General features: G+C 38.5%; 1 protein-coding gene across 1 annotated transcript in view; it reads right to left on the minus strand.

Annotated features, from left to right (window-relative positions):
* cbl (Cbl proto-oncogene, E3 ubiquitin protein ligase) overlaps positions 1–14,028 on the minus strand; it is a 140,456-nt gene that overhangs the window by 36,766 nt on the left and 89,662 nt on the right. The window contains exons 5-7 of the mRNA XM_052039784.1: positions 9,929–10,050; positions 6,213–6,350; positions 1,670–1,757 (exon numbers count right to left, since the gene is read on the minus strand). Coding sequence (XP_051895744.1) covers positions 1,670–1,757; positions 6,213–6,350; positions 9,929–10,050 — 348 coding nt within the window. The remainder of the gene's footprint in view (positions 1–1,669; positions 1,758–6,212; positions 6,351–9,928; positions 10,051–14,028) is intronic.

Raw genomic sequence — 14,028 nt, forward strand, 5'->3', positions numbered from 1 at the left:
ATCAGTTCACATGCTTCTGGTTCCCACACCCCTTTCAAACCTAGCAGGATCTCCCTTCCAAATCCCTTTCAAACTCACTGGGGTCCCTTTCAAACCCAATAGGGTACTGTGCCCAAACTTCCTTTAAACCCATCAGGGCTCCATTTCCTTTGCTCCTTTTAAACTCACCAGGGCTCCATTTCCTGAACCGCATCAGCAATAAAGTCAATGTAGCTCCAACCCCATGCACCTTTTAAATTCACTGGGGGCCTGTTTCCCTGTACTCCCTTTAAATCCACCAGGGGCCTGTTCCCACGGTATCTTTGAACTCACTGGAGCCCTGTTTCCATGATGTCTTTATATTCAATGGGGTCCCATTCTCACATTCCTTTTAAACTCACTGGGTTTTGTTTCCTGCATATCCTTTAAACTCACCTGGTTGACTGAAAAATTATGCTACTGTGAATTAAAAGTGTGTTGGTGTATTAAGTGTAATATCCTACAGTCCAGAAAATCTGCCAATCTGGCATCAAAGTCCTGAGAGAGCTGGATTATCAGTGTTTTACTGAATTTGCATAAACATTCTGTACAAATAAATGCTGGTAAAAGCAATGCCAAAAGTCTTGGCAGCTTGTGCTGATACTGTATTACAAATATAAAAATGAGAGCAAGCATAGCTAAGAAATCTCCCTGGGTTAGTCATTACCTTATTTAAACCTAATTCAAAATGCTTGAAGAAATTTGCAAGTATTAAATTACTGTTGTGAAAATACTTTAATTACATACAATGCAATTACAAGAACATAAGTTCAACAAAGGAAATTACGTCAAAAACTGCATTGATGTACAAAGTTTTGATACTTGACACTTCAACAGTGCCTGTATTATTTTTTTGGTTGGATCTCCATCTTTGGACAAATAATCTATTTCAAATGAAGTCTATTTTCTGCCCATCTTTCTTCTCTCCTTCCCTGCTCTACAAAAGTTCAAGGTAGTAATCATGGCAATTTGCATCTGGAAGCCTTTCTGTGAAGGAACTGATTTTAACAAATCCTGAACATCAAAAGATTTAAGCTCAGTGTCCTCAATATGCTCCAAGCTCTTCTAAATGCAAAGTTAATTGCAACTAAACTCATTCAGCATTTCCACAGTAAGACAGCAGTCAAAAAGGAATAATTTCAAAAGCAAATGAGCTTGAAATAGTGAATGAGCAATAATTAAATAATATAAACATATTTCCATTGATTGACAAGCAGTGATGTGAGCAACATGCTCTCTTCAAACAGAAATAACCTAAGCAGCTAACATGAACCAAACTGGCAAACAGAAGCAGATCATTGGCTTAAGATACCAAACCATGGTTTAAGCAAAGAATTGGTAGACTGCTAGGGAAAAAAAAGTAGCACAGTAGACTAAAAATACTCAAGCAAAGCTCTAGAGGGGACACCTAGAAACACATTATCTGGAATTAGTCACAGCAACCAACCAAAACAAATGGAAATGTAGAGAGATTTGAACCATCAGTGTGCCTAAAACACCATGAAAAACAGACTAAATTATAAATGCTTTTCAACTCATTTTGCTTAAACATGAACCAAAGAATGGGTAACATGAGACAGCAAAAAAAAAATTTTGTCAAAAGCAGCACTGAGCTCCTCAGACAGAGCAGTAAATAGCTTCCATACCATACCTGTGTCACTTTGATATGGTCATGTGGCGTTGGTTCACACAGACCAGTCAGATCTGGATTCTGACTGCGTCCATCAGGAAACAGGTAACTAAGAAAAAGAGCAAATAAAAACATGCAGGTGAAACGTTTTCTCTGAATACTGTACAAACAATATCTTTCACATGCATTTTTGAATTACTAATATGGTACTCCCCCACTCTAGGGAATCACCAATTCACCATTCTGGTTTAATTGCTCTTTTAATGGGAGTCAAATTGGAAGACTCAATAAAAAATAAGATTTAAATTTTATTGTGGTTTAAGCCTTTATTTTAGTCAGATTGTGAATAGTAGCTGGATGATGATGGATTATGTATCCTACTTCTAAAAGTATTTTGAAATATGAGAAAGGGTTCAGAGAAGTAAATAGAATTGTTCCAAGCTTATAAGACCATAAGACACAGGAGCAGAATTCGGCCATTCGGCCCATCGAGTCTGCTCCGCCATTCAATCATGGCTGATTTATTTTTCCTTCTCAACCCCATTCTCCTGCCTTCTCCCCATAACCTTTGATGCCCTTACTAATTGAGAACTTATCAACCTCCACTTTAAATATGCACAATGACTTGGCCTCCACAGCCATCAGTGGCAATGAATTCTATAGATTCACCACCCTCTAGCTGAAGAAATCCCTCCTCATCTCTGTTCTAAAGGAACATCCTTCTATTCTGAAGCTGTGCCCCCTGGTCCTAGACTCTTCCACTACTGGAAGCATCCTCTCCACATCCACTCTATCCAGGCCTTTCAATAAGATATCTTTATTTGTCACATGTACATCGAAACACACAGTGAAATGCATCTTTTCCATAGAGTGTTCTGGGGGCAGCCCGCAAGTGTCACCACTCTTCTGGCACCAACATAGCATGCCCACAACTTCCTAACCCATACATCTTTGGAATGTGGGAGGAAACTGGAGCACCCGGAGGAAACCCACGCAGACACGGGGAGAACGTACAAACTCCTTACAGGCAGAGGCCGGAATTGAACCCAGGTCACTGGCGCTGTAAAAGCAGTAGGTTTCAATGAGATCCCCCCTCATCCTTCTAAACTCCAGTGAGTACAGACGCAGAGCCATCAAATGCTCCTCATATGTTAACCTTCTCATTCTTAGGATCATTCTTGTGAACCTCCTCTGGACCCTCTCCAATGCCAGCACATCCTTCCTTAGATATGGGGCCCAAAACTGCTCACAATACTCCAAATGTAATCTGACCAAACGTGGCCTTATAAAGCCTCTGTATTACATCCTTACTTTTATATTCTAGTCCTCTTAAAATGAATGTTAACATTGCATTTGCCTCCCTTACTACTGACTCAACCTGCAAGTTAACTTCCGATTTCTGAATTCACTCCCCTTTTAGGAAATAGCCTACACCTTTATTCCTTCTATCACAGTGCATGACCATACACTTCCCTATGCTGTATTCCATCTGCCACTTCTTCACCCATTCTCCCAACTTGTCCAAGTCCTTCTGCAGACTTTCTGCTTCCTCAACACTACCTGTCCCTCCCCCCATCTTTGTACCATCTGCAAACTTGGCCACAAAGCCATCAACTGTGTCATCCAGATCATTAACATATAACGTGAGAAGTAGCAGACCCAACACCAACCCTTGGGGAACATCACTAGTCACCAGCAGCCAACCAGAAAAGGCCCCCTTTATTCCCACTCTGCCTTCTGTCAGTCAGCCAATCTTTCATCCATGCTAGTACCTTTCCTGTGATACCATGGGCTCCTATCTTGGTTAGCAGCTTCATGTGCAGCAACTTGTCAAAGGCCTTCTGAAAATCCAAGTAAACAACATACACTGACTTTCCTTTGTCTATCCTGCCTGTTACTTCCTCAGAGAATTCCAACAGATTTGTCAGGCAAGATTTCCCCTTAAGGAAACCATGCTGACTTCGGCCTATTTTATCATGCGCTTCCAAGTACCCTGAAACCTCATCCTTGATAATGGACTCTAACATCTTACCAACCACTGAAGTCAGGCTAACTGGCCTATAATTTCCTGTCTTTTGCCTCCCTCCTTTCTTAAAGAGTGGAGTAACATTTGTGATTTTCCAGTCTTCCAGAACCATTTCTGACTCTAGTGATTCTTGAAAGATCACTACTAATGCCTCCACAATCTCTTCAGCTACCTCTTTCAGAACCCTGGGGTGCAGTCCATTCATTCAAGGTGACTTATCCACCTTCAGACCTTTCACCTTTTCCAAGCATCTTCTCCTCAGTAAAAGTGACGACACTCACTTCTGTACCCTGACCCTCTCAAATTTCTGGCACGTTGCTGGTATCTTCGACAGTAAAGACTGACGCAAAATACTTATTCAGTTCATCTGCCATTTCTTTGATCCCCATTACTGCCTCTCCAGCATCATTTTCCAGTGGTCCAATGTCCACTTTTGCCTCTTTCACTCTTTACGTATCTGAAAAAACTTTTGGTATCCTCTTTTATATTATTGGCTGGCTTACCTTCATATTTCATCTTTTCTCCCCTTATTGCTTTTTTAGTTGCCTTCTGTTGGTTTTTAAAAGCTTCCCAATCCTTTAGCTTCACACTAATTTTTGCAATATTGTATGCTCTCTCTTTTGCCAAGGGTTTCTTTACCTTGAACTCCCTTATAAAGCTAACTTATGAGAGCAGCACGAGCAATAATTACTATATTTGCAGAAGATGTGATTGAAGGATTACGAGTTGCATAAATATAAGTACAAAATTAACATATTTTGAGTGAGGTCAGAAGTTGGGGACCATTTCCAACCTGCACAGAATGGTTGAAATGTGTCAGAGAATGAAAATTGAGGGATTAATTGGCATCTTTAAAAAAAGAAACTGGATCTATTACAGAGAAATGAGACTGATAGATGTTTTAAAGACCTTTACCAAACATTCCCCCCAGAAGTCTTCCTAAAATGGTTGGCAGAAAAGTCCGTGATAAAATAAACCCACACTGACTCTGCTCTTTATAAGTTTTATTTTGTGTGGGTACAGAGGAACAGTATCAAACTTAGCGGTGAGATCCTGACTGCTCCACCAAACCCACCAGTAACAAAGCCGATTGGCATTAATTGAAAGACAAGAAGACACATGAATGATCTTCTCAGACAATTTTTGAGACTTGTAAGATTTCTACCATTAAGTTTATTACTATATACGAATTTGAATAACGGGAATAGCATGACAGAGAATTCAAACCATGGTGGATTCAGTGGAGCAAAAGGAAAACATGCTGAACTATAAACAACCTTCAATAATGCAAGTCTACAGCGTTTTATTCATTTGATTTCAACAAAAGATTACTGAATTTTAGACTTGCTTTTTCCTAAGGCTCACTTAAGTTTACTGTAATTTTAGATTGGGCAATAATTGAAATCTCGCAAGCTACACCTTATAGCATAAGTTTCAAAGTGAGATATGTGATCCTAAGAGGTATCTCAAAGGATCCGTGGAAATTACAAGTTCAGACTTCTCACCATCTGAAAGCAGGGATTCCACTATTCACAAAAATTGTGCCAAGAAATCTATATTGTGCACTTCTTGTACTTACCTTTTCAGCATATTACTTTTGTTATAATAAGCTGAATTTTTTGAGTGAACAACAGCATGGTTTTCCATTAGGATGAGAGGAAAAGAGATAGGGTTTCCAAATTATTCACCTGACAAGGATTCTCAAGGGAAATGACTGAAAATAATTACTCTGAAAGTTGAAGTTGTACAACAATCCAATCTGCTTTTAATTGCAATTTTTATAATTGGTGTTGCAGCACTTACCACGTGCAATGTCAACTAATGGAAGGAGAAATCAAAATTGACTGAATATTTCCTTTCAGGATTAAAATGATACTGAAACATACAGATGGCATGTCTGCAAGATCATGAATCTATACTGGACATGCTAGCAAATGTCCTATATTATGAGAATGAAAACTCTCCAAAAGTGCTTCATTGCAAACTGCTTTAAGATATTCTGAAGGGGAAACAAAAGGTCCTAGATAAATGTAAGTATTTCTTTGTTTAATTGTTCAATTAAATACACAACTTGAGTCCTTTGAATACTTCACCAATGTAATATTAACTAATTCTTTCTGATTACACAGTAATTCAAGATTTCCACTCTTGAAAAGTAAATAATGATTATAAATTTTCATGGAATATAGTCAAAGAACACTAGAGTACATCACTGGAGCTTCCACTTTCCTCAATTCTTCAAATTTAATGAAATTTTAAAAATAGCAGTGATGATAAAGATCTTTGAGGTTCATACCCATTCAAACTGATTGAGATATTCAAATTTTATTAACTATTCAAGTTTCATTATACAAAGACAGTATTATCTTTTAGGTCAAACTATGAATATTAGTTGAAGATGAAAGCATTCAACTTGAATGCTGATTTGAAGTGCTTTAAATTTAAATAAAGTTCAAAGCATAACCTAAAGTGAAGCAGATAGTTCTGTACAAATAGCAATTATACAGTCATGGCAAGATGGATGATCTGTGAACTTACAAGCCCTCACGGAATCCATCGATGAGCGCCTGGAAGAGGGGCTTGTTGTGAGGGATGGTTTGGAGAATGTTGCCATCTGCAGTGACATAGCCAATTGCCCACTGGCCAAGCCTAGTGCAGCTCAACCGAAATATATAGCTGAAAGGGGAAAAAAAATGCAGAACACACAACATATTAGCTGAATTAAACCACCATAACTCAAGCAAAAACAACAGATGTGAGTGCTGGAAACTAAAATAAAAACAGAAAATGTTGGAAACACTCAGGTCAAATGTGGAGAGGGAAATGGTGAATGAGAATTAACCATGAGAAACATTACTGATAAACAGGTTTTAAGTAGCAGAAAAAAGTGGGAGGAAATTACAAGAGGACGGGTATGACACAGGGATGAAGGAACAGCCAGTGCCGTTTCAATTCCAAAAGGTATGTGATCTGGAGAGAAAGTTGCAGATGTTGGTACTTGCATATATCCACCACCCTTGTAGTCTTGGGGATGCTACAGTAGTTGGGGACCTGAGGGGCAACTTTTCCAGAGGGTGCTAGGGATACAGAATGAGCTGCCAGTGGAAGTGGTAGAGGCGAGTACAATTATGACATTGGGACAGGTACATGGATAGGAAAAAGGGATACGGGCCAAACGCAGGTAAATGGGACTAGCTCAGTTAGGCAACTTGGTTGACATGGACGAATTGGGCCTAAGGGCTTGTTTCTGTGCTGTATAGCTCTACAACTCTGATTGAAATCACAGTTTCAGGTATAAAAACTATACACTTCCAGTGTTTGCAAGCTCTCTTTAGTCCTGCTCATAAAATGCTGCAAGATGCATGAAATAGGCTTGGCTAGGACCTCTGAATTTGTCTGATTGTTAAAATTTATAAAGTAGTTGTTGTTTTTGTAGGTGGAACCTGAAGAGCCCCAGGGGCAGTGAAATGCATAGGTCTTCCTACACTGAATAATTACATCAGTTACATTGAGTTTGTCCCCCAAATCATAAGTGTTTGTGAAGAATATATTATCTGACATTATCTAACAATTAAATTCATTGGATTCCTGACATCCAGTTAGGGACATCAATACAGAGATATTTCAAAATCTAATTGGATAATTAGCTGCAAACAACTGATTATTGCTGCTCCAAGAACCATTATGTACTAGAGATAGATCTAACACAGGAAGATCCTCTGGAATTAGGGAAAAGAGTACCAGGAGTTCAACATCAACAATCAAATGGGATTCCTACTACATCAAAATGCAAGAGTTATACAACAAATATCATTTTGAATAACGCATTTTCTTGCAAGATCCACATTTTGATTCCCTATATGAATGTGCAACAAACTTCATCTTAGAGTCAAAGTTGTACAACATAGAAACAGGCCCTTCGGCCCAACATGTCTGTGCCAGCATCAAACCTACCTACACTAATTCCACTTGCTTGCCTGTCTAGATGCCTCTTAAAATGTTGTTACTGTTCCTGCCTCCACCACTTCCTCTCACAGCTCAATCCAGATACAAACTACTCCGTGTGAAAAATTTATTCCTCAGATCCCCTTTGAACCTTCTCCCTCTCACCTTGAACCTGAGCACTCTAGTTTTAGACACTCCTACCATGGAAACAAACTCTGGCTATTTCCCCTCTCATAATTTTCAATACCTCCATCATGTTATCTCTCAGCCTCTGCTTCAGGGAAAAGTGACCAAGCCTATCCAATCTCTCTTTATAACTCAAGCCCTCCAATCCAGGCAGCATCCTTGTGAATCTTTTTGGCACCCTCTCTAGCTTAATCATGTCTTTCCTGTAGTGTGGCAACCAGAAGTGCACACAATACTCCAAGTGTGCCTAACCAATGTCTTGTACAACTGTAACATGACATCCCACCACTTGTACTCAGTGCCTCAGCTGATGAAGGCAAACATGTCACATCCGTATTGTCACTTTCAGGAAACTAAGTACTTGTACTTCAAGTCTCTGTTCAACAATACTCGCCAGGGCCCTGTCATTCACTGTGCATGTCACACCCTGGTTTAACTTCCCAAAATGGATCACTTCGCACTTGTCCGAGTTAAATTCCATCTGCCATTCCCTTGCCAACTTTCCCAGATAATCTAGATCCTATTGTAACTATAGAAAACCTTCTTCACTGTCCATTATACCACCAATGTCAGTATCATCAGCAAACTTACTAATTATGCCACCTACACCATCCAAATCATTAATATACACGACAAACAGCAGAGAACCCAGCATGCCACTAGTCACAGACCTCCAATCTAGAAAAACAACACTCCACTATGACCAAGCCAATTTTGTATCCAATTAGTTAGCTCACCCTGGATCTTGTGTTCTAATCTTTCAGACCAGCCAACCACATTGGACCTTGTCAAAAGACCACGTAGGCAACCTCTACCAACCTGCTCTAGTCAATTTCCTTGGTCACCTCTTCAAAAAGCTCAATCAAATTTAGGAGACAGGATTTCCCCAAGTACAAAGCCATGGTGACTATCCCTAATCTGTTCTTTCCTTTCCAAATGCAAATAAATCCCAACTCTCAGAGTCCCTTCTAATAACTTTTCCACTGCTGATGCAAGGCTCATTGACCTGTAGTTCTCTGGCTTACCCCTGTTGCCTTTCTTAAATAAGGGCAAAAAATTAGCTATCCTCTAGTCTCCCAGTACCTCACCTATGGCTAACAAAGATACAACATTCTCTGCCACGGTCCCAGCAATCTCCTTCCTTGCTTCCAATAACATTCTAGGATACAATTGGTCAGGCCCCAGGGATTTGTCCACCTTTATGTATTTCAAGACCTTCAACACCACCTCCTCCAGAATACTGATTTGGTCCAGGATATCACTGTTTTGTCCCTGAACTCACTAACTTCCATATCCTTCATCATAGTGAATATTGATGAGAAGTTTTCAAGACATCACCCATTTCCTGTGGTTCCACACATAGATTACTACACTGATCCTTAAGGGGACCTACTCTCTCTCTAGCTTCCCTTTTACTGTTAATATAGTTTATAAAATCTTCTAGGATTCTCATTTATCTTACCTGCCATGGATATCTCATGACCACCTTTGTTTCTCCTTATTTCCTTAAGTGTACTCCTACATCCCTATACTCAATTTAATCACTTGATCCCAGCTGCCTAAACCTGACATGCCTCCTTTCTCCTGACCAGAGCCTCAATATCCAGTCAACCAAGGTTCCCTCATCCTGCCAACCTTGCCCTTCACTCTAACAGGAACATGCTAGCCCTGAACTCACCCTACCTCTCTTGAAAAGCCTCCCACTTGCCAGACATTCCTCAATCTGCAAAGAGCCTCTCCCAATCAACTTTTGAGAGTTCTGTCTGATGCCATCAAAATTAGCAATGCCCCAGTTCGGAAACATGGGATTCCTGTGGCATTTGAGCAATATCGACTAACTCTACACAATAAATTTACTATCTCTCTCTATATATAGATATATAGTGAGTGAGGTATTTAATTTACTAAAGATATACAAAATAGGATCCTGCCCCATCTCAGTATACCTGTTAACACCATCTGTGAAGTACAGATTTTAAAATATGTTTAACCTCTGTGGCACAGAAAGGATAAATTAACCAAAACTGGAATACAAAATGAAATTACAAGATACATCTGCTCTTTTCCAGTTGTGAAGCCATTCCTTGTGTTCCACTCAATAACTTAACTTTTAATTTCCTTACCTCCCAGGTTTGTGGATGAACTTCTGGAGTCTTGCTTTTACCTCATCATAAGTTAAGAAGGCCATGTAACCTGGATGAGTAACAGCTAATGAGTTCCAGTTCCTGAGCAGTGACGACCATGGCTATGGAACAGAAACATATGGTAAGATAAACCCAGCAGATTTGCTGCATTTGTAAAATAAAAAATACAGCTAAAATAAAAAAATGCTGGAAAAATTCAGCTCAGGCAACATCTGTGGAAAGAGAAACAAAATTAACATCGACTCAAATATCCTTTGCAAAAACTGGGAAAGAGAGAAAACCAGTTGCTTCACCCTGCAACTCTGATCTCACCCTATCAGAGATATTCCCTGTTTCTACATCTTCCCATCCCTACCCCACCCTTTCTACAACTTAAAAACTAACTTGCTTTTCCTCTTTCCCAGTTTTGACAAAGGATCTTCAGGCTGAAATGGTAACTTTGTTTCTCTTCCTATGGGTGGTGATTGACTTGCTATTTTGAGCAAGTTCTGTTTTTATTTTAGATTTTCAGCATACACGTTTTTTAATTTACTCTTTCTAAGCATATGATACTCAAATATTTTACAAAGTTAAATACTGTGCAAAAATAAAAGTGCACCAAAGCAAAATTATTGAAGGATAAAACTGGAGATAATTGAAGCATAATACTTTATAGTAACAGATACTTCTAAATTTCTAGATGAGTTTAAGAGTTCAAATTTTACCTCACAATTGGCAGCAATTATAACTCTAAGTTATTCATTAGACCAACTCATTTGTGTAATATGACCAAATTCATTTCCCACAGATTCTGCTCTTATTGCTAAATTTGTACCAAGCTGAGAGAATTATTCTATGGATTTTCAACCACTGAGGAAATTGGGACTATCAAAATTAAGTTCATGCAGAATCTCTTCAGTCAGTAAAAACAAGAGATTTCTTTCTTCCCTAATGTTTTCAACATTAATGTGGTTATTTATTAATTTTAACTAACACTTCAATAGGTGCAATTCAAAGGATGAGAACCACATTCATACTACAAGCTGCAAATAACATTTACATATTAAAGCAATAAAGAATTATTTCAAAATTCTTGTCCAAGTGGTGAATTTTAGCCTTACACAAGTTAACTGCTTTAATTTCTGCTCGACAATCTATAAGATACCAATGTGATACTAATAGTTTTGATTCAAACTTAAAGACACATCAATCTATATACTGCCTTAGTCAATGACATTAAAAATGTGATTGCTTAAAGCTTCTAAATAGTTAATTTAAAAGCTACACAGGTCCATTAACTGCTGAATAATCTGAGTCAGATGTGTGTGTTTAATAAGACCCACTTCACACAACTGTCCTTAAAAGGTCAGGGTGGAACTAGTTTTTCTGAAAAAAATTAAGTGAATTTTTGTGGTTAATGTTCAAACTGTAAAGCATACATTCCCATATTTACCAGACCTTGTGCTAAAATTACTCAACATTTCCTCTTCCTGTTAACCCTCTCTCTTTTTATTTTGTCCAGTACTGCACCAATACACTTATCAAATACGAATATATAAAAATGAAAAAATTAAATATATTCTTAAAACCTGATAAAAAGGTAGTTAAAATGAGTACCCGTACACGTTAGAAATCCGCCCATAACTCTTTAGATCAGTTTCAGGTACTTCAGTGATCTCAGCTGAATGATATCTCAGCCTTTTTGTTCTACCTCAGTCAAGGCCAGCATGTCATCACTGAGCACTGCATCACCTCAGTACCACAGATTTATTTAGAGGTTCAGTGTATCCACACCACTCAATTCTCCAGGTAAGTAATATTTCCTGCAAGGCATGGGTTAGATGATCAAGACAAAGCCATAGCCAAAAATGAAGAAATTAATGTTGGGTCAGCAAATGCACCCAGCTCTGGATTTGGAGCCTCCATGTGACTGGCAAATGATTTATTTCCAGGGAACCGCTAAACCACAACAACAATGGTACAAGATCAAGAAAGAAAGGAGGAATCAGGAATAAGTTACAAAATTATAATTTGAATTATATGTTGCATAGGCACAACTGCCAAGCATCTCAAGGCAGACCATAATTCTAAATTCAGAAATTAGAAAATGTCACATTAAAAAGTTATTCATTAAATAACAAAAATAATGTTCTCTATTAGTAAATTCAACTGCAGCCAGTGTCACCAAAAGAATTGACAAACAAAAAATGAATCGAAAAGGATTTGGGGGGAAAAAAAAATCACTACTTACTCCTTTGACTAGATTATAAAAACATTAGATTGTCCAAACGTAATTAAGGAAGAACATATCATACATCTTTAATGGATTAAACAACTTGGACAGCCATTTTTCTGCATGACTGAAAAATTAAACAACTGGTCAAATCAAGACCAGAATGTCTAATTTAAAATATCTTAATGAAGTCACGAGTTATATTTTGGTGGGCTGAAAAACTAGCCAATGTATTTAGAACCCACAGAAGTCGGGCCAATTTTCACATGTTGGACATAACACCAGCAATAGTTACAAATGCTTGTTCTTACCTCTACATTTGATGCTGATTTGGATACATGCAGACCCAACTAAATTAGATGTTTATAGAAGCAATTATGATGGAAACTTCAAATGAATAAAACTCACTGATGAGGATACACCAAGCAGTGAAATATACTGGCTTAAACACTTGTTTGAAATGGATACTTCTAATTCTACCCATCCTTCATTGCTCCTTTTCTCAGATATAATATAGATTTATGTACAGACAAGAAACCCAACCCATATATTACAATTTTGCTTTTCAGTTGTTGGATGTATGATTCTGACTATCTGTTCCTGATGAGCTGTGTAAATTTACCATAGACCGAGAGTTGAACTGGGACCTTGTGTAGCTGAATTGCTCATGTCCCACAAATTCCATTTTTCAAGCGGGCCTTCCAAATTTTTGAGCTGTGACACCTTTGATCAGAAATTAAGACTTTCTGCTTTTAGGATATTGGAAATTCACATCCTTGCCTTACATCTCCGCTGTACCTCAGCATGTTTATCCAGTGAGCAAACAAGTTACACAGATTGAACATGTGCTCTATATCTAATCAATAGTGCCATCAAGCAACAGTGTTTGGGTGCTGCCAGAACCACTCGGCTGCAGCATTGCAGCATCATTCCAAGTTAGGACACCAGAGCTGAATGGCAGAGGAGTAGCTGCCTACAATCACATGGCACCATTTATTCATGTAAGACACCAAGGAGACCTAGTAAACAGTCAATAGGGTCAAAGGAAAGGCATAATCCAACAGAAAGGAAGAGAAGGAATATATTGTTCAAAAGAATACTCAACTCCCAAAGGCTGATGATTTTGGTTGTCAGATCAATGCCCCAAGACCACCTCTTGGTCCAGAAATCTTCTGTTTCATTCACTGATGACTCCACAGTGTTCAATTATATTCACAACCTTTCTACAAATCAGGGACTCTTCAAATGAGTTCAGGGCAGGCAACTGAGATTAGAAATACTACTTATGTGAAAAATAAATACCAATGTGGATTGCTTAGTCTGTTTGCTGTTTCTTTTGTGATTTCGATTATCCCTTCTGTTGGTCTTGTTGAGCTATGGGAATTCACCATAGACCGAGCCTTGAATCTCTGGGTTCTTGGGTAGTTGAGTTGCTCAGATAAATACATTTACTAAAGTATGAGGGGAGTGAGAATTTTGCATTTAGAAGATTGCTTACAAGCCTGCTCAGTTTAGATTGGAGTAGACTTTGCGACTGTATGGACTCACAGTGCACTAGTTTTCTAAATGCAGTAAATGTTGCAATTCCTTATCTCTGCTCAAAGCTGTGTTAGAAAAATGGAATGTGTGGGAATGTGTCATCCTGCTCTTCATGAATAGAAATGTACGCAATAGAGAAATTCTTGGGTCACTATCAGCAACACAAGAACAATGGCAAGTGGAACAAACACTCTTGTGGATGAAATATCAGTGCAACAGTCAAGACTCCCCAAGGCCCCTCTGCTACATATAAAACACAAGAAAGAAGTGGAATGGACATTCTACACTTGCCTAGATATATGTAGCTCCAACAATACTAAAGAAGCTC

Source organism: Pristis pectinata, chromosome 27 (genome assembly GCF_009764475.1).
Source record: "Pristis pectinata isolate sPriPec2 chromosome 27, sPriPec2.1.pri, whole genome shotgun sequence".
In the NCBI taxonomy this organism is placed as follows: Eukaryota; Metazoa; Chordata; class Chondrichthyes; order Rhinopristiformes; family Pristidae; genus Pristis; species Pristis pectinata.